The 26426-nt window shown below is 42.6% G+C and overlaps 1 protein-coding gene across 3 annotated transcripts in view; it reads right to left on the bottom strand.

Moving 5' to 3' along the window:
- The window catches only part of MAEA (macrophage erythroblast attacher, E3 ubiquitin ligase), a 46979-nt gene extending 25717 nt beyond the window's left edge, over positions 1 to 21262 (bottom strand). The window contains exons 1-4 of one of the 3 annotated variants that reach the window (XM_042812309.1): positions 21036 to 21109; positions 14221 to 14315; positions 6002 to 6184; positions 1992 to 2195 (exon numbers count right to left, since the gene is read on the bottom strand). In XM_042812309.1, coding sequence (XP_042668243.1) covers positions 1992 to 2195; positions 6002 to 6109 — 312 coding nt within the window. In that variant the 5' untranslated portion in view covers positions 6110 to 6184; positions 14221 to 14315; positions 21036 to 21109. The other 2 variants (XM_042812307.1, XM_042812306.1) reach the window with 2 other exon arrangements.
- Positions 21263 to 26426: the final 5164 nt, after the last annotated feature.

The following is a 26426-nucleotide window of genomic DNA, read 5'->3' as shown; positions in this document are numbered from 1 at the left end:
AAAGCTGAGAAGCTTCACAAGTGCAATGCCTCATACCACTGTCTTGTAATCTATCATAAGGGACTTTCCACATAACCAAAACTGAACATTCACAACCTCTGTCCATTCCATCGGAGTGCCCCATCCCCGGCGGCATTCAAGACCAGTCTGAATGGAGCTTTGGCAACCTGGTCTAGTGGGACAAGGCCCTGCCTATAGCAGGGAATTCAAACTAAATGACCTTAAAGGTCTCTTGCACCTCAAGCCATTCTATGATTACTTATTCAAGCATATTTTTCCCCTTCACTGTAAGTTCTGCCAGAAGTGCTGCTGACCAGCAATTACAGCATCCCTGAATGGAACAACTGTCTTGCTCTGCTTTAATGATTCAGTGCAGCAAGTCTTTCAGCAAGCAAGAGTAAAATTATTTCCTATTAACAGCTGGTAACTCATTTCTTCCCCTTTTTCCTTCAACCTTTTTGTTTCTTCAATGGTGTTTACCACTATCAATGCAGACTGAGCAGGACCAGACTGGTATGCCCAGAAACAACAGGCCCATATGTTCTAATTTGACATCAGTAACTAAAATCTCTTCACCTCAGCTGGCTCACTGAGGTGCTCAGCTACATCACCTAGGAGAAGCCAAGTACATACTTCACAATACCACTTAACTCTGCAACTATCATCACAGACAATTTTAAGATGAACTACATACCTTCTGGCATTAAGAATATCAAAAGAACTTTAAAAAAAAAAAAAAACAACAAGAATCACTGAGGAGCAAATAGTAAATTTTACCTAAAGTTTAGCAAAACATGACTTTAAGGGAACAGAAATTCATTAAAATCAGTTTTCAGGTCCAAAGATGGGCAACAAGGCTTGCAAAGAGCTTGGAGAATATGCCCTACAAGGATAGAGTGAAGGAACTGATGCTGTTCAGTCCGAGGAAAAGGAGGCTGAGGGGAGACCTTGTTGCTCTCTTCCAGTATCTGAGAAGTGCTTACAGCAAGGGTGGGGTTGGTCTCTTCTCACTGGTGACAGGACGAGGGGAAACGGCCTCAAGTTGCGTCAGGGTAAGTTTAGGTTGGATATCAGGGAAAACTGCTTTACAGAAAGGGTTGTAAAGCACTGGAATGGGCTCCCCAGGGAGGTGGTTGAGTCACCATGCCTGGATGTGTTTAAAAACCATTTGGATGTGGTGCTCAGGGACATGATTTAGCAGAGGGTTGTTAGAGTTAGGGTAGTGTGGTTGGATTCCATGATCTGTAAGGTCTTTTCCAACCTGAGCAATTCTGTGATTTAATGTCTACATGGTTATGAGAGGACAGCAGTGCAGATTCATCATAGCATAAAGAAGCTATGCCAAGGTGTGTCAAATCCAGGCTACTATGAAACAACACATTTCAAACACTTAAGCATTTATGAGATAGAAGCAGAACCAAGTAGATACCAAATGAAAAGGAAAATGACAGCCATGGAATTTTAGATGGGGAAATAAAGAGAACTGCATAAAATCTGTGCTGACTATATACAGGCTATTTAAATACCTCAATCATTCGTCAATTTATTTTCTGAAGTGCAAGTCAGCATGCATTAGGTACTAGGATACAATACAACAGTTGTCCCAGCAATCAGCATATGCTATCCTGCCCAATCACCTCTACACAAGTCATTTAAGACAAATGGGAGGCTCTACCAAAAGCTTAATCAGCAGCCTACAGACCAAATTCAGCATGACATTTGCAGAAAAAAAAAATCTTAACTTTTAGTCACAAATGCTTCTAGATAAACTTCTTGACTTTTAAATGTTCTGCCTTCAGTTTCAGCTTATTAAATACTTCACATAAATTATATTTCTGTGTAAGGAAAACATACTCAGCCCTAGAAATACTAATAGATAAATAATAGTAACAAAGGCACTAGTTCATGAAAAAGCTGCTAAAGAACTGAAGCAGCTTGCTTGTATTTACTAGTTTCCTCTTCAGTACCATTTTTTAGTGTATGTTACCAACCTCAATACCACTTTGTCTTGCTAGTTTTACAGCTGTGTTGTAGTAACCACAGCGTAGGAGGTGTTCCACCATCATACGGTCCATTCGTTTCTTCTTCCACATGTTTGCAGCAGCTGGCTGGTCACTACTGTGTTCTTTCAGGTGTTCAATCCTACGTTTGCAGAGTTTTGCACTCTCATCTTCAGCCTGGATTGACTCAACTGCCTAAAAAGCAGAAGTTAACAGGAACAAATCAGGGCTATACAATCTCAATTGGCTTTTAAAAAAAAAAATAGGAGTTGTTAGTAAGCGTTCTTTATATAGTTACTCTTTCTGTAGTTACTCTTGATAGCATTTCATTTAGAAAGACAAATCTCATGGTAGCACATCAGTTTCAGCATACTTGGTCCACTTTTGAGACACTGGCATACTATTAACAGACACTTTTAACACAAGTTACTTATGAGCACATGCACATTTAATCAGTTGCTTTTTTCTTACTAGCTGAATGTTAAGAGAAAAAAAGCAAAATATATTTTGGCATAAAGTTGTCTAATAACCTGCAAAGACCTTCATGCAGGTTCACAGTCACCTGGAACTCATGAATTTCCACCTCCAACTTGTGCATGGCTTCTTCCTCAAGCAGCTGTCTTACTGAATTACTCCTGCTAAGCAGTGATTTAGAGTAAACCCACATTATTTCTAATGTACTGGAGCCATTTTAATCAGTTCCTACATTAATGAAAATTATACAAACATTTGGTCCTTTAGCAACTTTAATTCAAGGGTCTTAAAGGAATTTTTCCAGTATTATTAGCACTACCAACATGGTATGATTTTACTTCTACCACTCTGGAAGCACGTCTCTGTTAGGAGCCTTACTTGGGAAAAATAAATGTATCCAAAGGAAGAACAACAACACTTGGAGTTGTTCTATTTATGTCCCTTGCAACAGAAATTATTCTACTCCAACACTTAAATTCACATATTGGCATGCCTAGTGCAAAAGAGACAGCAGTATTCCCATATCAGAATCACAGAATGGCCAGGGTTGGAAGGGACCTCAAGGATCATGAATCTCCAACCCCCTGCCACAGGCAGGGCACCAACCTCCACATTTAATACTAGACCAGGCTGCCCAGGGCCCCATCCAATCAGGCCTTGAACACCTCCAGGGATGGGGCATCCACAGCCTCTCTGGGCAGCTGTTCCAGCACCTCACCGCTCTCTCTGTAAAGAATTTCCCCCTGACACCCAACCTAACTCTTCCCTCCCTCAACTTCAAACCATTTCTTCTTGTCCTGCAGTTATCAACCCTTTCAAAGAGTTGAAACTTTATTATTAATCATTTTATTATTAAAACCACCAAATATTGTGGTCAAGCTTGTTCTGATTCAGCCTTGAAGTTCCATAGTCGACTACTAATGGTTCAAGTTTTACCAGGCAATTTTACTACAGTTGTATCTGTAATTTAAAACTTGCTGACTCCATATACAGCACCTGTCAGACATGACCCATAGTTGTCAACAGAACACAAGAATGCTTGCAGTACTTTTATATGCTTGCTAAGGTAAAAGCAAACTAGGAAAGGTAGAAGATGGAAGCTATCTGTGATATCTCACCAGCAATGCAGTTTCAAGTTGGGCTACTTTACCTGGGGTAATTTAAGCTTGCTGGCTTTGTGTTTGAGTACCTCCATGGCTACAGGAACAGGAAATACCATGAAGTTCTCTCATCCAGACACAGACCAAAAAACCTGGGTAACTTTAGGCAGCCTACATCATGCTCCACACTGGCATGGCTCCCTTCGAAGTACTCAAGTTATGCAGCCAGGCTACAATGTCAACCCCAGCTGACACCTTCAGCTGCAGAAGCACAGGTTGATTCTAATCATTTCTACAACATATGTTCACCTACAAGCTTCCATCTAAAACACCAGTCACTATACAAGATGTTTTGCTGTAATTCATAAAAATAACCGAGCTTGCAGAAATTTATATTAATAAATTCAGTTTTATTTTGTAACATAGTCTGGAGATCAGTATTTCATTTATGTTAGAGGTTCCCCCTCCTCCCCCCCTTTCCAGCAAGTAAACAAACAAACCAAAACATACCCAAAACATACTTTCACTTCTCAGAAGTCTGCAGCATTATCAGATGTGAAGACAACCACAAGAATTATTCTGAATACAACAAGGAGAACTCAGGGCAACCAAGCATAAAGGTTGAACCTGTTCTCATTTCAAAGGGCTCACTTCATATAGTTTTGTACCTGGATTTATTCAGCTTTTGCTGTTCTGGCTTCTTTTGATCCTTCTAATGCAGACAAACACTAGATAATCTTCAAAACTCTCTTTAATCTATCTGGACTTGCCCTGCTGGACATTAATAAAACTTGAAGGAGCAAGCATATTAAAAAAAAAAAAAAAAAAAAAAAGGATAAAAATGAAAAAACAAAGGCCTAAGCTGCTCCAGGATCATTTTCAGAGCCCAAGAAACCCACTGTGCTGAAAAGCTCCTTTTTAAGAGGGAGGAAGGTGCTAAGTAAAAGATCCATCCAGTTCTATTACGGCCATCTCAGCAGTTCATCAGATCCCTGTCTAAACACAGAAGGAAGCAGAGATCCCACTTGCATCCAAAGGCCCTAAAGAAAACAATCATTTTTGCTCCTGGCAGGGATTACAGAGAAGACAGTTGGAATCTTCAGCAGAAGCAGGATCTTTATTTCAGGAGACTCACTGTTGGTTAACAGCCATTTATTTTTTGCCTGTTGTCCTTCCTGAGAAGATGCAAGATTTCCCACAGGCTCTCAAAGCAGTTAAAAAAAACGAGCCATTACAATGAAGCCTCAGACCCAAAGCACTCCACAGTCCCTCCAGACACACTCCCAAAGTCAGCAGATTTAACAAGTAAATAACTTACTCCTCCACATCATTACTGCAAACCTATAAGCAAAAAATCTAACACCTCTTTCAGAAACTGTAATTTCTTTCTGTATGCAAGTGAAAAAAATCCACTTCTTTTAAAGCCTCTTGAAGTCTCACAAACCAAAGATGAAAATACAACAATTAGATTTATGAAGGGTTTTGCAGCTCAGCTATTTCAATGCCTAAATAACTGCTAAAGTAGAAAACTCCAAACCAGCACATGACAGTGTTGCTTTTACATTACAAACCTCTGAAGTATTTTGATGCTTCACTTAATAGTCTCAAGATCTATATCTGTTTGCTACTTCATTTAAGTTTTAATGAAATGCCTTCACTAACATTTGCTTATTTTTAGAGAAGCACTGCTCTAATGCCAAGAGAGCTATTTTCATTCTTCTGCAATATATATGTCAAGTAATTTTCTGATGAATTTCAGGATGAGTAATATTCCCACCCAAAACATAGATGCACTATTCCACATATATTTATAACTCATTCTTTTTGGAAATATGCAGTATAAGCACAAAAGTCTGGATGCATTTCAGACAAGCATTCTAGTTTAGCAGTTAGAAGTGTTACTTTGCTGAACCTGGTTTAAAATGCTTCTAGCAATACTCCCAAGGAACTTTCTAACCTGCTGGTTCACTGTCTACAAGAAACATTCAAGTCTCCAACCCAGAACACCTCTCACTTTCCTCTGTAATGAATCCTCAGCACTGTGTACAACATCCAGTCTCCTGTTTTCCAGTCTCCTCTTTGACTTGACTATCCTCAAGTGATAAATGAAAGCAACTGCACAAATTTTTCTATTAAGTGAGCAGGAATTGATACAAAAATTCATTCTGCTGCTCTTTCTTTTCTGTATGCAGAGAAATTGATTTTCAAGACTATTAACACATGAATTTTACTTCTCCATTTTTCAGTTATAACACTGTTCATAAGTGCAGTGAAGCAAGGTTCAGCACATTCTTAGGTTTCCCTGCGCATTCTATACTCTTTGCTTAAGTGCATACCTTGAGAAACAAATCAAAGCAGACAGCATTGCAGAAAGACACTCGACAAACTTTGCAAAGACAAAACAGTAACCAGTAGAACACCTCTTACCTTTCTTTTCAGCACGCTGAGTTTCTCAACTACTCCATCTAGGAGACTAACAACAGAATCCACAGCAGGACAACTGCTCAGTGTCTTCTCCAGCTCTGCCACGACCATCGTAACGTGACTTGTCTCTCGATCAATGTTTTTCTGCGCAGCTCGAAACCGTTTGTTCAGTGTTTCATATGGCACCTGAACGAGAAACACAAAGTCATTAGGATTTCTGTATTTAAAAAAAGTCAGGTCTTCTAGTTAGTTAAACTTCTATCAAGTTTAGTTAATGACCTGAGTTTTCATTTCAAAGCCCTTATTTAAGCTCTTAGCATAGTGCTAACACACTTCAAAGATCATGAAAAACAGTGACAGGAAATAAGCTTGGAGATTTTCTGATACCCATGTCACTTATCCTGCCTTGACTGTAGCAAGCACCAATGAAAACAGAAAGCAAGGAGATGTGTGTTAAAAGGAAAGCTATAATTAAACAATCAAGAGACCACCCTTCAGAACAGGATTTTGATGGGTTATTTCTTTCCAGCAGGAGTTCACAAGATAACTGCAAATTACATTCTGAAAAACTATATGTTATGCATATTGACTCCTGAAACGGTTAGAGATGATACATCAATAGTTATCAGGAAATGCAATAGATATACTAGTTGCTTCTACACAAAAGACTACTTAAGACCACTTTCAATACTAGATCTGCTATGAATATAATGCTAAGGGAAACTTCATCCAATTAAGTTTCCCTTCAGTGAAAAAGCCTATTCCATATGACTCAGTTCAGCCAATCACTTTAAAATTCCATACCTTGGTTTAAAGACTAATTGCTCTTGGAAGTCTTTTGTCCTCTTATTTGTCCCATGTGTTTACAAAACATTCATATCAAAACTGCTGTTGATAGCAGGTAAAAGCACAAATGGAAGTAACGTACAGCCTGCTCAAATTTTATGGGACTAAAAGAATTGGACAAAACAGCGTTCAGCAGTTCTCCATCACGACGCTTCCATTACAGCGAGCACAAGCAACTCAAAGTTGTTAGAACTGCTCTGTTACTTCAGAGCTCCAATGGTAACAGTACCTCTAGAACTAAACATTCTGCTGCTGCACACAACTCATCTGCATCTTATCTTGAAGATGTCCTTTGGGTCATTACTATAATCCTGATTGCTTACTGCTGACGAAAGGCATAACTTCACTAACCACCAGACTTGTGACTGAAGATAAAACAGGAAATGTAAATCAGAGTTCTGTTTGGTACATATCATGTGTATCACAAATCCCTCCAGTTTTATCATTGCTAATCACATTTTATCAAGTCTGCGAATCCATTTTCTTCCTTCTAATCATCTGCATGCAAGAAAGTATCCCCAGGGTCCATCTCTTCCCAGGCTCTAGGGAACAATGACACAGCACAAGCACTGCAGTTCACAATCAGAAATGCACTGAGAAACAGCTCAGGCTCAGCATAAGGAAGAGGAGCTTCCTAAGACTTCACACAACCTGTAACAGGTGGATCTTATTTGCTGTGGGAGTGTAACAATAAGGTTACATTGGTAACCTTATTGATAAGGTACCACAGGACTTCTCCTCCTGTCAGAAACACTTCAGTGTTTCACTTCACTGCAGCGCTTTTTTGCCACCTCAGAGACCCAAAAGACAGAACAAACCTTTACCATGGGAAGTACCACTATGAAGCACTATTTTTCCCTGTAACACTCCTGAAAAAAAAAAAAATCCCAGCACCACAATCCCCCAAGCTGAAACTATGTGAAATAAAACACCACAAAAGGCTTGCCTCCATCATGATCCATCTTTAGCCCTCACCTTCCTGACTTCCACAAAAATAAATCAATAGTTTCAGAGCTCCTCTGCAGACACCATGCGTTGCATAGGGGCACGTGGTTTTGAACACATTTCATAGTAGAAAACCTTGTTTCCAGCTTCACAGCTTAATGCCAAACAACACTCTGACAGTACCTTCCTTGATCCCCCCACTCCCACCCCCCTATTCTTACTACTCATTAAAAAATACATTTTCTTCAGTTACCTGTATTTACTGGGTTTACTTTCTGCAAGCATTTTGCCCATCACCTTTCCACACCACACTGAAGACATGCTTCAGTCAACACCCGCAGAAGTTTGAGGTACCTTTGACTATCAAAAGTGGTTTTGTTTAATTCTGAAGACACTTACCCTTACCCTTGAAAGCCTTACCCTTAAGCTCCCTTTTCCTGAGTTTCTTTGCAGCATACAAGAGCAATAACACTTCCCGTTTCCCATCCTCTGTCTCCGCTGCACACAAGTTTCTGGCACGCTCTGTGTTCCTATGACATTTAGAACAACTGGACTTTCAATTTCAGCTGACATCCTTACACATTTATATTGTGTCAAGGTACAATAGGTCTTTGATTCCTGTTTTATCCATTCCCCATCCTCCATGTCAAAGATTTTTACAATCTGATGTGGAAAAGGCTAAGAGCTGAATAATTTTACCATATCCTCTAGAATTAGATACAGATATTTCTAAACAATTTAACATATCAAGGGAAATGACTACAAGTAAAAGAACATACTTGTACAACTGCTCAATCTTGACCACTTGTCCTGTTGTTACCTGCAGCCTGAAACCACAGAACTCTTCAAAAGGCTACAGGCATTACATCAGTAAGTTTACAATTTACTCCAATACTAAAAGTAAATGGAAAAAAAAAGTAACCAAGCTGCTACAGACTACCAGAGACATAACACTTTTACTGCCCCTATCTTTCCATGACCAAACCTGGATGAAACAGCTATCCCTAATCAGGGCAACTGGTTTACAGAGCTCAGCCTGATTTAAAATCACTACTTTAAGAGAAAATAAAAAGGAAAACACTACTAAACATCAAACAGTTTGAAACAAAGCTGCAAGAGCTGACAAGAATGTATTTTGGAAAAAGCTCAATACCAACTTGTCCTACTCACTGAAGCTGGAAAATATACATTACACTTACAAGCACACAAAAGGACAAAAAGGATCAAAATTTGCAGGCAGCATGTGTGAGTTCAGTGTCACTAAATCAGTTCTGCATCATTTCCTCATCAACTTTCACAGCTGCAGATACACCATCCAAGAGAAGCATGCACTAAAACAAGTCCAACTTAATTCCAACTCCTCCGAAGATCGAAGTTACAACAACCTACACAATGGATAAAGTCACGGAAATAAGTTTTTCCAAGATCCAGATTTTCCTACTGAAGCATTAAGGACAGCCCGCTTGGCTGGAGACTTGTGCACACAACTGCTTCTAGGTGCTAAGTACTAACAGAGAGGCAGACATAACTGAATAATCTGATCCAAGTGTTTTCTTCATTGCAGCCATTACTTCACTCTGCAGTGTGAGCAAAGCAAGCCAGAAAGCTTTGGCAGAGCATGTTCTGGGACAGCACAAGCACTTGTAGCTCTGGAGACAATCCTAGGAGAGAACTCTTCCGGGTCTTAAAGCTGAAATCAGAAGAAGAGGTGGAAAGAAAACCCTGAGAGCTACACCTGACTTGTTCTCTTTTCCTTCCACTCAGATGAAAAACACAGCTAAGAACATACAGCAGCAGCTTTAAGCTTATACTTAAACTCCACTGCAGCATTAACTGCCGTGCCTTCACCCATATATGTACATAAGGTGCTAGGGCAAGACTGATTAAGGCTAAAAATAATGGTTTCAGTCTGATTAGATTGATTCTCAAATCGTGTAGGAGCAGTGGCTAGGACTGTTGAACAATAGATTTAATATAGCACTTGAAATACCCTTAAATATACTGACGGCTGAATTTGAAATTAACTACTAAATACAATTTCCATCAAACTACACTTTGGAAGAAGCCATTCCTTTACTAAATGAGGCCATTTTCTCGACATTTTCTAAACGTGTAACGAAACTAAGGAGAAACAGCAAGTATTAAATGCTTGCATATATTGTATCCTGATGGTTAGCAGACTGTATACATTTCTCAACTGTTTACTATCAGATTTTAGAAGAATCAATGCAGAAATACGAACAACATCATTAAGTCAAAACAAGCAATCCTCTATACAACATTTAAATGAGATTCTTTAATTTTCTTCTAAATGCACCTACATGCACATATTTAGTACTCTACCCATAAATCAGAAATATAGAAACAGACTGCCCACAAAGATTTACCTCAAGCCAAACTTCTCCATAGCTTCAGTGAAAACTGACTTACAAAAAAACAACACATGCCATAAGGAGATACCATCTTCAGTCTTCAGCATTACAGGACTGGAACGCATATCATTTTCACCCTCACAGAAGTTCCATGATTATAGCGATCAAAGCTTCAAGATCTCCACTGCCTCAGAAGTATTTAACATCAGTGGGAGTCAGAGAAGCAGCCTGGACTTTGCCACTTTTAGCACCTGGAATTCCACTAAGCAGCTTAATGACATCTTGAGAACCTTGTAATGCTTTGGCTGTTCAGCAAACCCACAGCTTCCACGACAGTCAGTCACTCCTCTTTCATTAGGCACTGGGGTTTCCAAACATACTTTCTCCCAAATACAGAACCTTTTATGTATGAAATTAAAATAAAATAACTATGGCAAAATGATTTTTGCAAAGGTGTTACACTAACCCAGCCACAACAAAAAGCAGGTTGAGTCACAACTAGAAATGCAGCGCTCCCTATCATCATGGTAAACAGACATCCATTTTATTCAGCTGCAGTTCCACTAATAAGCAGTTTAAGTGACAAAGGCTTTACAGACAGATCAGCAGAATAATGAACATGAAGAAAAGCATCAAGCTGAAAGTGTGCCTTAGCAACAAAGGACAGTAAAGCCTCAGCAGTAAATGCTGCCACTGTCTCCACTTTCCAGGTTTTCTCCCAAACCTTTCAACTCCTGTACCAAGCAACTGGTCAGGGCAGGGGAGTTGGATGCATAGAACACTAAGTAGGCTTAAGGAAAGGAGAAAATGACACTGCAAAGCTGTTACCACCTCTCTGAAACATCATGGCAAACAAAGAAAGTCCTCAGTGACTACAGAAGGGCACATTTATTGCATCTCTTCCAAAAGAGAGAACGTGAAAAACGTGGTCTTTCACTTTCTTTGTAGCCAGACTAGAGAGATGCAGGCTGAATGAGTGGAATATAACCTGGGTTTGAGACTGACTGGACAGCCAGGCTCAAACAACAATGATCAGTGATTGAAAATCCACCTGATGACTTACAGTATCTGACTCCCAAGGACTGCTATCAGCTCCCATATAAACGTCTTCATCACTGATCTGCATAATAGGACAGAATCCACAGGCTCATGGAGGACAACAAACAGCCAGAGTGCTCAGCAATGCTGGATGGTAGAGCTGATATAAGAAAAAGTCTGACAAGCTGGAGAAATGCACTAAAAGCTTCATGAAATTCAATAAGTCAAAAACCAGAGCCCTGCACCTTGCACAGAACAGTTCCATAGATTAGCAGAGGCTGCAGAATAACTGGCTAGCACTACCTCCGAAGAAAATGATGCAGAGGTCCTGATGGATGACAGGCAGGACTGGAATAAGTAACAGACTCCTGAGGCACAGAAAGTTTACCACATACTGGGCTGCATTAGCAACACTGAAGACAGAGGTTTGAGAGGAATGATTATTCTCTATGCTCAGAACTCCAGCATACTCATTTAGAATATTAAGGCTGTTTTTCAGGGCCCTTCACCATTCCATATAGATGAGTACAGCAGGAGGACATGAAATCAAGAGACTAAGAGAGGCAGACCTGTTTCACCTGTAGAAGAGAAGGCTACAGGAAGCAGGGAGGGGCACGGCCTGACAGCAGTCTTCTGCTACCTAAACATGAGTGACATAGATAAGAGCTTCCCAGAGTTACAGTAAAGAGGAGGGAGGCATAGTTGACAAGTGTCATATGGAGATATGAGTGGCCACAGCAGGTGAGACCAGAAGTCCCTCTGTAACTGTGCTTCATCTGACAGCATCAGCACTTGAAAAGGCAAGAATTTACTAATCCCAAATGGTCTCTTAAGACTATCTGAACAAGAGGTGGGAGTTTTACAGTACAAACACCACAGGTTATCATCCATGAGCTCTTCTGGTTGTTCTTGACCTGCAGAATTTCAGCAGTGCAACATCCTACAGTGAGGCATTTCACTGTTTCATGCACTGTGTGAAGAAACACTTGTTGGTTTTCATTTATCATTTACTAGCCTCATTTGAAACCATTCAGTTCCTTTGGAACAGAAAAGCACGTTCACCATCCCCATGACCCTCATGCTGTCTCTTGAGACTGAAGATGCTCTCCATTCTTTGAAGACAGCCGTCCACATCTCTACTCATTCTTTCCCTTCTGTGGACATTTTCCAGCTTCACTGCATCTTTCTTCAAGATGAGCCAAGGAAGAAAGTCATTCTAAGAATGATACCATGCATTTTTACCACTACAAAAAAATCAGTCTCTTAATTTTTCTCCCTTTCTAAACACTTAACTTGATCTTGTGGACTGTTCACAGAACATTCGCTATAATCCTTAAATCTCACTAAGCAATAATGAAGACTTCAGAATCTTTTATTTTACATATAAAATCATTTTTCCTCACACAATCTCAAACAACTGTAACAAACATTTACCTACACTCAATTTCACTTATTTTAATACCTCTACCATCTCTTGTCAAATGCCTCACACTTAGTTTGCATCTATAATGCTATAATTACCTCTGTATCATCAGGGAAATGGAATCAACTCAGTACTTGTTCTCTGTTCCAAGCTGTTCAAGTCAAATATCAGCAGTTCTAGCAGAGACTAGAGCAGAACACTAATATTAACTTTATTCTGTGCAAGGCTGGCTACTAAACCTTCATGTTTATTTCCTCTCTTCTGCCCAATTACCAATCCAGTTAAAAGCTTCTTTCTTTCAAGAGTTCCTGGTAAGCGATACCTACTAAAAGCATTCTAGAATACTAATTAGCAAAGTGTCATCCACCCCCCTCCCCCCCTCCCCTCCCCCCCCCCCGCAACTTCTACCTTTATTTTTAAAAGATTACAGAAACCCAGGATTTTTGCATGGGCTGACTCTCATTTTTTGGCCCTATTAACTAATAGGGAGCTACTTTATTAGGACCTTAGGAGCTGCTTTATCAGGAAGAATAGTTTCTGCCCATCAATAAGCTGCTAGATGGAAGGGGAAATCAATTACACTTACAACTCACAAAAATTTCCTTAAGGAAGCAGAATCATTGAAACACATCCTTCTACTTTGTCACAACTGTCCCACAAAAAAACAAAACAAAACACCTCAGTACTTCAGGAAGAAGTGTCAAATGCATTTAGTAGAGAGTTTCCAGAAAGCCATGGATACAGGATTGTATGAAAAAAATCTAAGTCAGAGTAGAAACGAGCCTTTATCCCCCCTCAAGTCCTGAGCCTTTGAACTCCAGTTCTCAAACTGTTCTGCTCACATCCTACAGACTGAATTCCTTCTTCACTTGAACTGATTCAAGCCTGAAGAGTTCCACATAATAGCAGAAATTAAAACCAACCAATCTGCCTGACCAGAACATTAAAAAGATCATTCCTATTCCACAGTGATTGCATATAAAAACTACTTAAATTGCAGCTATCATTCAACTACTGGAAATTATACAGCAAGAATGATACTTCAAAAACGTCATCACAATGGAAGGAAGAATTACGTGGAAGCACTTCCAAATGAAAGAGTGAAAGCCACCAATCAATCTCTAGCCTTCAGCTAACACGGATTCTCTAAGGTTTATTTTCTAAAAACAAACTTGTTTTTCCACAAAAAAACTAAGCACAGACAACATCTTTTACATAGGTTTAAAATTTTTGTAGAAGAATAATCCATTCCTCTATTTGATGGAAAGATAACCAGGTCCAGCTTGATAGCAGTACTAACTCACGCAGAGAACTTTAGCTATAAATCCCAACTTTAGTGATGTCTGTATGAATCATCCTCCTTTAACATTAATGCCTCCCAGCTGAAAGCCAGTAAAACTTCTGGCCACAAAGAGTGAAAAAAGAATTGTGTAAGTACAGAAAGACCTACACAGCGTATCTCTTCCAGCGAACCCAGCCTTGGGCAGGAAGGAATTTGCAACAGATTTTTAAAACTCTTTTCAGGTACATCAAGTTGGGTAACTGGTGGGAAGGACAAAGAAAAGGAAGATTCAAGAAAAATAAAATAAGAGTCCTACCAGATGAGATGGGGGAAACCATTACAGAGCTATGCTCTCCTTTCAAGGGTCAGAAAAGTGACATGCTTCCTCTCAACTGTGTTAGCTTATAACACCTGCAAAGCACCAGAGGGTTGTATGAATTTACACATCTTTAAGTCAACCCAACAGAAGATTTTCTGTGGTATAAATAAGTTTTTTCAAATGCAGTGTACTGTGCTTGTGTATGAAATTAAGTCAAGCCATAGATAAGTAGGGAAAAGAAAGCAAGGCTGATTAAATGATCTCAAACAAAAGCAAACAAACACAGAAGCAAAGCCAACTTAGTCTTACTTTATGCAAGGGGAAAGAGGAGGAACAGGAACATGGAAGAGAAAAGAATCATCTCCTAAAGTTTGAAAATAAGCAATATCAGAAGGAGGTAAACAGAGTGAGGAAATACTTTTGAGCTTTAAGATGCTTCCTTGATACTGAATTCCTTCACCTTGCTTACTATCAACAAAAATTATTACGTGTGGTGCCATTTCAAACTTGAAGCAGAGAACACTAAACTGTAGCAAGTTCCCAGTTGAGCCAGCAGCACATAAACATTTCTATGCAGAATCACTGAAACTCTTAATGTTTTTTTTTTTTCCTTTTTATTTCTTCCTCCAGCTCTTAGATAATTCTAGAGCTGAATTGGCATCCTTACTTCTAACTCAACTCATCCAAAATGTAAATTATATCATCACTTATTCACAGAATGAATTATTCTGATTCATAGCTCTTATCAATGCCTTTATTACCCCTTGTAGTGATATTTCTTCCTGTTCCTAGGCAAAATTAGAAAATTAAAAGAAAATTAAAAGAAAGGAGAAGTAACATATATCCAAAATGAGAGGCTTGGAATAATGGCTAGACTTAGGCTGAATTAGTTACAAGTGTGAATATGAATTCTTAAAGATACGGATCAAAAGAGAAAAAATAATTTCACAATCCTTAAATGCAGCTGTAGATCATTTGGATTTTTTTTAGAAATAATTTTTTTTTTTTTTTTTTTGCAGTATAAAACCAAACAGTTCTTAGTTAAAAGTGCCAAAGAAAACATCACCACAATATTTGAAGCTGCTACTTCAAAACACTAAAGAGTTAACAGTGAAAGATCTTAGACTGTTCCTCTGCTACACATTTATTAAGCAGCAGCAATTATCCCAAATATTATCCACTTGTACAAGCTGCTAGTAGTGTATATCAGTACCTGTTCATTAAGTAAGTAAGCAGCTTTTGTGTAAGATCTCCAATAAGTTCAAGCAAATGCTTTACGAAGCTGCAGTATGGTCAGCCAGAACCGACCTGCATCCCAATGCAAGGTTGACAGCCACGTGCAGAGTCCTGCCTCGAGCCACACTATGGGCACAGACTTCCCACAACACTGGTTTACAGCCTCTATCTTAAACCACACCTCATAGGAACGCTCTTTGCTCTCCTCCTTTTAGGAGGGGAAATGAAGCATTCCTCCCTGCCTAAAGCAGCAGCCAACGGGATAAGACCATACAGCAGATCCACACCGTAAGCAAGTTCCTTTCTCTGGTTAAATCCTCCTTTATTCTCCAAACATTTGTTCATTTTAATCCAGCATCACCTGTTTAAATAAAAGCAGTTGCCACTGTCCTCCTCCACGTTTGCACAGCCATGAGCCTTTAGGCTGGGAATCCTCTCTTTGGCCTGACTGCTCCCAAAATAACCAACTCCAGCTGAAGAGACAGCATTGCACCTAACGTATAATTAAGGATTATTGGCTCAGCAGACCTCTATCAGGAAACACGAACAACCAAAGGTCTACTCAATAAGATTACCTGTGTTACTTCAGTGCTCACTGCAGCTTATACAAGGCAACACCCAGAGTGCTCAAAATCAAAGCTGAAGTGAACCAAGTGTGGGATGTGAAACAGTTCTATTATTGGGTACCATGATAAAGATATCCTGACAACAAAACCTTGGTTTACTGAAATAGGCAATAACATACGTCAGATTGGATTAAGTAGCCACTGATACAGCATATTCCACATTCTGTATGAGCAAATACTTCTGTAAGGCGCATCTCGGGCTGTTCATTACGGGAGACCAAACACATAATGAAGGCAGCTTCTGAAGCTGACAAGGATTGATGGATTTTGCCAGTGAGCCCTTTTAAAAACACCCACCTGTGACAACTGCTTCCCTAAGCTTACAGGCTCTAAGGTGCACCGTCATGCTGCTTAATACAGGAACTACTGAAATGAAAGATGGAAGAGGAAAAGAGAATTGGCACTGGGTAGTCCCCAGCATCCAGTAAGGATTCATTTCTCCCACAGAAAGTTTCTTCTTACCATGACAGTTTCCAGCACCAAAACCAACGACATGTCTAGCTCATGGCTCCTTGCTGCCTTAACTGTGTTTTCCTCCTGCACTGATCACTTGCAAATTGTATTTTACAGGGAGTGGACAGGGGTGGAAAAGAGACCAAATCCCACAGGAGCCAACTCCTACCCTCGCTGCTTTCCAAGGTTAAACTCCCTCTGCAGTCCCAATACCAGATTTCTCACTGAGCAGAAACACACTGCACCGAGTGCAGCAGAGCAGCAGCACAAGGCGTCACGCCTGTTTGCTGGCATGCAAGCATGAGGTGTTGAAACAGGAAGTGCATGGTTCAGCAACATACTAATGCTTGGTATGGATATTTAATGCGTGCTGAGTGAGTCACAGCAGCCACTTTGAAGACAGATTTAGTGTGAGATACAAGCACTCCCACCACATTAGCACAGAGCTCATTGACTACTATAGCCAGCTTCAGCCTTCCATCTGAGGAGCATTTCAGCCACTTACTGATCAACGACTGCCATGAATTTGCTGTGCAGATACACTGAAAGGGCACTAGGTATTCCAACTGTATTACCTCTGTCCTCGTGTTGTCTGTACCTCTCTCACTGAGCAACTTCTGCTGTTGTACATTCAAAGCCAGACATGCACCACTGAATACTTCCGTCAAATTACAAAGCTACGATTAAAAAAATAAATTCCAATCAAGCGTATAAAGGTGGAAATAAACTTTTCTGCCTTAGCAGGAAAAAAAAGTCGACCAGAGTAATCTGCCATTTTCATTCAAGATTCCGCATGGTGGTTCAGCGTGCACCTTCACAGTCTGCAGTTGATATAAAACTTGAAGCTGCTCAGATGCCAGATGGTCATGCTGCTGCTCAGAGGGACCCCAAAGGCTGGAGAAAAGGGCAAACAGAATCTCACAGAGTTCAGAGGGAAATGTCAAACCCTGCATTTGGGAACAAACCACCAAATGCAGCAGTACCTACTGGAGACAAACAGGTTGGAAAGCAACTTTGCAGAGTAGAACCTGGAAGTCAGAGTGGACAAGCTGACTGTGCAACAGTAAGAGGCCTTTAGAGCAAAGAAGCCCAACAGCCCCCTGAGCTGTGTCGAGAGCAGCACGGCCAGCAGGGCAAGGAAGGTGAGCCTTCCCTTCCACATGAATTATGCTCATCTGGAATGCTGTAATCAGTTCTGGGCCTCCTCTATAGGAGGGACACAGCAGTGTGCACAGAAAAAGGCCACAGATTACCAACAGGTTGGAGCATCTCACATATGAAGAGAGGCTGAGAGAACAAGGACTGCTTAGCCTTGAGAAGAAAAGGCTCCTGCTAAACCAAATCCACGTGCACTACACCTGATGGGGACACGAAAGAAGATGGAGACAGACTACATCTCATCAGATGATGAGAGATAAAGACAATAGGCAGAAAATGGAAGACAGAACAACTCCATGTAAGCAATTTTTTGTTTGTTTGTTTTAAATTCATAACAGAGGTCAAGCATTAGAACAGATTTGCCCATGGAGGCTGGAGGCTCCATCTTTGAGATTTTCAAGACCAAGCAGAACATGCCCTGAGCAACCTGCTCTAGCTGCCTCCACTTTGAGCTCAGCCGGTCGGAGCGATGCTGTGAAGTCAGGACAGAAACAACATATGTTCTGTTATCTGTTCCCCTATTAAAAGATCAGGTAGACATGGTATTTCCTTGAGAAATTAACATCTTATTAAGTCTGCTGCCAGTATTCCCCCAACACCGCTGCCAACAAAAGAAGCCAATCAGCAGCATCGAGATGATGCTCAAGAATTCTGTGCTTCCACAACTCTCATTTTGACCAGCTGTTTTTTTTTTTAAAGCAGATAGCTTTAAAAAACCACAGCTAACCCTAAACTGTTGCCAGTGAACAAGAATATCATGACATGACCATCCCCTTCTTTAAGATGGAAGACCTTACAGTTTTGGGGTCCTATTCCATTTTGCTTGCTAGTTCAGTTTAGTGATTACTCTCACTGCTAAGGACACAGATGAACCATCGAGCTTCTTGTCATCACTTGTTTATTAGTGTTTCAGCAAAGAACCACAATAACAATGCTCGCATTCATTCATTTTTAAGTTGCCAGCCTTCATGTTCTATCCTCCAGCTGAAGCCTGCAAAACTCTTGATCAGCAGGCTTTCTCCCCCCCCCCCCCCCCCTTAAAGATTCCACAGCATTTCGAATGAAGAATAGCTGGCAGCCTTCTTGTCCTTGACAAGGAGGAGGCACGCTGAGGAAATACTCAAGCATTATTTTATATGCTTAAATAACTTCTCTAGGTTCATCTGAAGAAGTCAGTTTACTCCTCCTCAGCTGAACTGCTGAAGAACAGCTGAAGCATTTCCACTTCTGCAGCTGCCACAATCCAGCAGTGGCAAAGGGATGTCCCTCTGCAGTTTTAAGCATTCTTCCACATGAAAGGCACTGTGTAGAACATACAGCAAATGCAGAGCTATTACACAACCACTGTCTAGTGATGTCGGCATGAAGAAGCTAGTGGGAGAAAACATGAAGGACATACATGTAAGTCTATAATCTTTTATATTTTCCTCACATCAGGGAAAAATCACCAGTATCTAAAACTCCAGGAGAAATATCTCAAGCCACTGCATTGGTGATCATAATTAAAAGCACAAATGACTGTGCATCATTTCACAAAACTGAAAATCAAATCCCCACAGGGTCTCAGTCCAGTGGAAACTTTTAGGCACCTGCCTGCCTCTTAGTAAACAAAGTGGAATTTGCTGTCAACATATTTCAGCATACTTGAGCCTTCTGTGATCGTCTCTGCCCGTTGCTTTTTCACCTTCACCACTAAATTGTTTTGATACATGACTCATGGTTAACAGCATTTAAGAGGTCATAAGAAAAGCTTTGAGCAGACATTACTATGGCAGGTTTTTTAAGCAAAAAAAAAAAAAAAAAAAAATGCTACCAAGGATTAGAGAAACAACTCAGCAGTTGAATGGGTGCTGGGAAGGATCAATAAACACCAACCTCCCTAGGAAATTTAAAGGGCATCTCACTCTTTTACTGTTTAGCTTCCCAACATTACAAACAACATTCCATCCTTCAATGTATATTTTTGTTCAGATTTGTCAAGAAAAAAGCAGGCTTGGGGGAATGTAAGAATTAGTCCAACACATTCTCCAGCTTTTAAATGGCTGGCACCTTGACAATTCGTCTTAAGTCACAACCAAGAAAACAAGAACTCCCTGATCCTCACTGCCAGTAATTTTTCAGGAATGTAACAAGCAGAGCTGCGATAACAACTGGAATAAGTCTGAAATGCAGCTGTAAAACGATCTTCTTAACTTTAAGGGCCTTCACATTGCTGTGGCCATGGAAAGTGCTAGAGTGCTCTCGAAATGCATTTTAGAAATCAAGATTGATAGTATCAGGGAAACAGTGATGGAAAGATGCCTCTCCATGTAAAAAAGAAAAGGGAATTAAGATTTCATTCTTCTGCTTCTTGGAACCAAATTAAAAGCTGGGAGGGTGGGGAATGAGGACATGCACAGGAAGAACACAGCCAAAAAGCGTGCAAAACAAACACTGCTCAAGGCACACAGTACTGACTGTGTGAAGGTGCAGTATGATCTCAGCATCACAAAGTTTAGCTGCAAACCACCTCCTATACACAAAAAGCTGCTGATGCACTGTCCTGGGAGATGCCCAAATCACTGTTCTGCACCACAGCTCCTTTCAACTGCCTCCCTCAGCCATACCTATTAAAGTGGTACACCTCCTGCACACACCACCAGTGTCCAAACAAAGGTTTCCACTGATTCCTACAAGCATCATCACCCTTCCAGCTCAACCATTGCTGAAGCGATGACCTCAAGGCTCAGCCTTAAGTCCTTCAGTCCCTTCACCACACCGATGGCCAGAAGCCACCGTCCTTCAGACCAGCACAGCGCCCTCAGGAACACTCCATGCTCTCAGCACAGCTTTGCCTGACCGTAATTACGTCGCTCATATACCCCTACAGGCCTTTTTTTCACCCCCCTCCACTACATTCACTCCTTTTTTCGCGCGTTTTCCATCCTCGGGGAGGCAGGGAAGGCCGTTCTCCCCCCCTCCTCCCTCCCCTCAGCACCCCTCGCACTACCACACAGCACCCACGGTCCTCAGCCCAACCTGCCCCCCCCTCCCAGCCCTGCCTCCTCCCCACCCCGCAGCGCTCGGGGCCTGCCCCTTCCCCTCAGCGCCGTATTCCAGGCACGTCCCTCGCTCCACAGCGAGAAGCGGAGGAGGGGAGAAGCCGCGGTGGCTCCAGCCGGACGACAGGCGGGGGGGCGGCCGCGGGGAACCCCACACACACGACACGGACGCCGCGGTACTCCGAGAGGCGAAAGGGAGCCGGGGAAGCCCCACTAAGGCAGAGCCCTCCGCTCCCCTCAGCGCTCCCCAAGCTGGACGCAGGCGGCTCTGCCTTACTCCTGTTTGCCAGGCACCCACCTTGAGAGTGGGGTATTCCTGCACCTTCAAAGTCATTGAGAGCTGAGCAGCTGATTCCTGCACCGCCATCTTGGATCGGGCACCAGCCTCCCTCCTCCTCCCCCGCCCTCCCCAGCGCGGAGCGGAGGCAGCTACCTACAGCGCGCGCAGCATGCCGGGCAATAAAGGCCTTCCTCCGCCCCATCACTCATGGAGACGGCGCGAACCAACACCGCTCGCTCTTGCCCGCCCACGCTGCTCCTCCTCCTCCCTCCCCCCCGCCGCCGCGCCGTGGTTCGCTCTGCGGAACGGTGGTGGCGGAAGAGCTATAGCGGGGCGAGAGGCACCAACCAATGAAGGCAGTCCTTTCACACGCTCCGTTTATGAGCTTTCATACCGCCTTAGAGCTTGAGAAGCCGCGCTTGATTGGATGGCGCTGTGGGAATGGGCGGGGTCGCCTAGAAACACGGACAAATCAAACGCCTGAGTTAAGGATTACGGCACAGGGATAGGCGGGATGTTTAGAGTTGATGGACATCGAACCGCCCAGTCAGTGTAGAAGAGGCGTTCACATTGCCCAATCAGAATCTGTCATAGATATGAGTAGGCGGGACCTAAAAGTAAATTTTGCCGGTGACTTGAAACGGCCGTTTTAACGCTCTCTCGAGGTGTCCGGGAAGGGGAGGGGAGGGACGAGGGGCGGAGCCCAGCAGGGGCGGGTGTTGACAGGCAGGAGTTCGGCCCAATAGTGTCCTGTCGCTCAGCTGACAGACAGGCTGCTGAGCGAATGGGAGGCCCGGCCAGAGATAAAGGGCGGGGCGGCATGCCCGTAGTGTGGCTCTGTGCATATTGGCCGGGAGGGAAGGGAGGGGGCCGCGCTTAGTAAGTTCCGCGGGGTGGAGAGAGCGAGTGAGAGGCAGTGAGGCGGAGGCGGCGGGAAGAGGTTTAAATAGCGGAGACAGCGTGAGTCCCCCTTCCCTCAGTTCCCTCAGCCCGGCCCAGCTTGGGCTCACCCTTCCCAACCTCTCGCTGAAGGGGGGCGGCCCGGAGCGTCTCCCTCACGGCTGCGGGGAGGCCCCGACCCGGCGCCGAGTTTTACCGGTGAGGGGCGGGAGCGGCTGCCTCGCTCGCCGCCTTTCCCCGGGGCAGGGCTGGGAGAGGGCGGCTCCGGCCGTCGGTTCTGCTGCGGCCGTTGGAGCCTGAGGGTGCCGCCTCCTCAACCCGGGACTTCGCACCGGGTTCGTGTTTCGGAGGCTCTTTCTCAATGGGTTCCTCTTAGCGCACCACACGGGGCCGTTCCGCTTCCACGAGTCCCGGGAGCGGTCCCGATGAGGAGCGGCGGTTCCGCGAGCGCACAGAGCGCCCTGGGACGGCGCCGTGCGGGGTGAAGGCGCTGCTACAATAGCGGTCCTCTACTCGGTGGTACGCGGGAACGGCTGCGGCTCCGCACGGCGCTGCCCCTCCTCCCCCGTGACCCCGGCACGGCCCGCAGTCCGGGCGCGGAGCTCCGCGGGGCGACCCTGGGCTGTGCGGCCGGTGTAAAGCCGGTGGCCGCCCGTGTGGGACGATGTTGTCGTCTTTTCCCTCGTTTCCCTAAGATGTGTAGTTGTGGGATTGCCAGCGTGCGGGAGAACGGGCTGCTCTGAAAGTAATGCCTCCTGTTTTACCACGCCGGCCCACGACATCGGGGCGGATGTTGGTGGGATGTCAGCACGGGTTGAAGCTTCCCACCGATATCCCGTTACAGTTCGTTACCGTGTGACAGATGGCAGCAGAGGGGCACCCTGACAAAATGGCGTCTGACATGGAAATGTTCATGAGCCAAAGGTGTGTCGTTGCATTCCTCTGTGTGGAAAATAATGGCACCCATTGACATTCACTGATGCTCGCTGAATGTTTATAGAGACCAAACAGTGGACGTGGGCACTCACCACCTCTTTGTGCTGCATTTCAGCTCTGGCAATGGTGGTTCACCTCTGCTAGTTCAGGTTTTTGAGCATGGTGCACAGTCTCTTGTTCATACCTGGCAAAAATGCATAGCTAATGGTGGTGACTGCACTGAAAAACAGTGTTTCATAGCTGAAATTTTGTGCTATCAAATAGTGCTTTGTTCTCTTTGTATCTGTTGTAGTTTCTGTTGGAATAAGTAGGAAACATTACTTTTGATGTGACCTATGTTTCTCTACAAAAGTTCTTTACAGAGGAAGTGGTGAGGTGCTGGAACAGGCTGCCCAGAGGTGCTGTGGATGCCCCGTCCCTGGAGGTGTTCAAGACCAGGTTGGATGGGGGCCCTGGGCAGCCTGGTCTAGCATTAAATGTGGAGGTTGGTGGCCCTGCATGTGGCAGGGGGTTGGAGATTCATGATCTTTGAGGTCCCTTCCTACCCTGGCCAATCTGTGACTCTGTGAAGCAAGTTTCTTGATTTGAAAGAGACAGCTGCTTTTCACAAATGTTTGTTGTTTAGAATGTTTGGTGGGTTCTTCGTTTCCAGTGGACGTGGGCCCAGTTGTATTTTCCTCACCCATAGACTGATGGTAATTAAAAGGAGGCATGTGAATTTGTGTTGCTGTGTGTTAGATTCTCTTCAGGTTTTGACTGCAAACTATTTGCTCGTGTTCACTCTCAGCTCTCCTGATGCTGACCATAATCAGCAAATGTATGCCTGAACATAACATGCCAAGCACATGCCAGGTGCAAAGGCTTTGTTTAAAAGGTTTATTAGTAAATCCATTTGTAGTCGTTACACCTGGGATTAACGCTCATGTCCAGGCATGATCTTGGGGCTGGATTCTGCAGGAGGGTTGGTGTAAGGATGGCTCTGACTCCAGCAAGGCTCTGTGCAGGGAATGGTTTATGTGAGCTTGTCAAACTGAAAACTTAGCTCAGTTGATGCTGAATTTAGGAACGTAATGGTATGGCATTCTTCCTGTTGTTCCAGTCTGCTTTAAATATTCTGTAAGCTAATATTTACAAGGAAATCTGCTGTTTAATATTCTATATCACTGATGTTACTCAACAGCTTTTCAACAGAACTGGGTGCACTTTTAACTCTTCAGATCCCTGTGTGATATGTGCAGGCACTGAAGAAGGGAGTCTTCCTGTGTAATTAGCCCAGCTGTGTATATATTTGTCCAAAAATCTGATTCACACAGATTTTTCATACGTGATGTCCTCAGTGGTCCTTTTTGTTAATACAGTAGTTGATGTAACATAACACAAATGTTCTATGGATAAAGGCTGTGTGCTCAGGCTGGACCTGTCTTTAAGTTTGAGAATTACTGGTGATGGTTTGTCAGGCATTAGTAGCCAAAGTTAAAGGGCTTGCGTTGTAGAACAGATGGCCAAGTAACCATCATGTCAGAGAAAACAGCATGTATTCCGTGTATTCTTAGTTTAACACAAGAGGGAGCATGTCTAATCTTTAACCTTTAAATATTGCAACTTCGGAGAGGAAGCTTTAATTGTTGAGTGTCAACTAATTTATGTTCTAGGCTCCATGTACAAATATTGATACAACCTATTCATATTTCTGGCATGTTTTCAACTTTAGGTTCTAGCTGTTGATTTATAGTACAAATGCTGGCCTGGTAAATGTGGAGGTAAGAACTAAGCTAATGATCTTTTGAGCTTGTTAAAATCTGTAGCTTCCTGCTGAATTTAACAAAATATTTATGGTTGTTTCTATTCGTGGATATGGTTATTCATATACAGAGGTTGTACTTTGTTCGTTAATATTAGGTTAATAAATGTCTTCTGCTTAACCTACCATACGAAGTTATCAAGCCCAGATTTAATTAAATTAAGTTCATTTTAATTGCCAGTATGGCTTTGCTTTTACAGGTCTTGTAAATTCTGCTACTCTGTTCATAAATAAGAAACACAAATTTGGAACCATTAAGAAGGTTTACATACTGCGTCTTATTTATTTTTCTCTGTCCCCTAGTGGTGTAAATGGGATAAAAATCAGTTTCCATTTTGTATTTCTTGGCATTGTCCAGTTGAATCATAATCTGTTAATGCTTGTTCTTGTTTAGCATCTTACCAGTATATTAGCTGTTAATTACAATTAAACAGAGCATACAGAATCCTCCAGCCTTGTTTGAAGATGTCTTAGAGGCATTTCCAGTTGTTTTCCGCTTTGCATTGATAGCCTCCATAGCAAGGTGGCAGAAGGGAATGTGCATCTCTGTCTTTTCTCTCTTTAGCACACAAAGCTGCTGTAGGGATTGGGTGTAAGGATTAGGTGGGACGGGGTATTGCCACATAGGCAAGGAAGAGCTGTCTTTCCTCTGTGTAGACAGGTAGTTATGGTGCTGTCCATGTTATAATGTGGAAGTGGAAGCCTCTGCTTTGTTCTTCTGGTGAGTTAAGATGTGTATGAGATAATTAGAACCTCACCTTTCACATTAATCTCTCTGAAGAATGAAAGTTCAATGTTATGTATTTTTTTTTTTTTTACCATCTACTGCATACATAACAAGGTGTTAATGGAAGTAGTTTGCCTTCAAAATATGCCCAGCAGCTCATTTGTGTTAGTAGGACAGAAATGTGAGGTGACCAATGCTATTTTCAGGTACCTTCAGATATTCAGGAGTTGTTATGATTTTTAGGAGATCTATGAGGATTTGGGAAATAAGTTCTTGGAGTATTTTGAGAGCTACTTATTGGGAAAATTGTTGCTGTGTTGAGTTATTCACAGCAACAGAGCATTTGTAAGGGGTTCCTCCACATGGATGGGTACAGTTTCATGTAATAGATATGGAACAGAGCTGCAGAATCAGAAACTCACAGAGAGCAGGGAGCCTTCTTTCTATGAACAAGTGTTGATCTGCTGAGTTCTGTGCGGATAAATGGGCAAAAAGCACACTTGGGTTTCTTGCCCAACTGTTTTCATCTGTTTTACATTTTTACATTAAATGCACAATTTTACCTTAAAATAAACAACTGATGTGCAGATCAAACACATTGTTTTCTTATTTTAGCATGACTGTGAGGACACTTGGCTTATCAGGGGAAGATGCGGGTGTGCTCAGCAAGCAGCTGAGGCTCCAACATTGCCTGGATGGGTGGGAACCAAACCCTCAGCAGAGGCTGTGGGCAGCCCAGCAGTGTGAGCAGGCCGTGACAATTAGCAGGGATGGAGGAATTATTCCCTGCTTCCAAATTTCGGGTGTTAAAGGATTTGTGAATTTACTTTGATTTAAATATGTGTATATAGAGGTGGAGGGGGCTGAAGTACACGACGTAGATAAAACGCTTGTGAAATTTCATTTTTAAAAGAGCCCTATTTGCATTAAAAAACAACAACATCATTTGGGATGTGCTGCTCTGGTGGAAGCGCTCAGCCTGCTGTGCTCCTGTAACTTTGTGAGTGATGTGGGTGGGTGGGTTCGCGTGCACAGGGAGGGGGCT

The sequence above is a fragment of the Centrocercus urophasianus genome, unplaced genomic scaffold (genome assembly GCF_019232065.1).
Source record: "Centrocercus urophasianus isolate 14NV4802_14NV808 unplaced genomic scaffold, USGS_Curo_1.0 seq_13, whole genome shotgun sequence".
In the NCBI taxonomy this organism is placed as follows: domain Eukaryota; kingdom Metazoa; phylum Chordata; class Aves; order Galliformes; family Phasianidae; genus Centrocercus; species Centrocercus urophasianus.
Note: the sequence above shows the minus strand (reverse complement) of the source record. Positions and strands in the feature narration are given on the sequence as shown.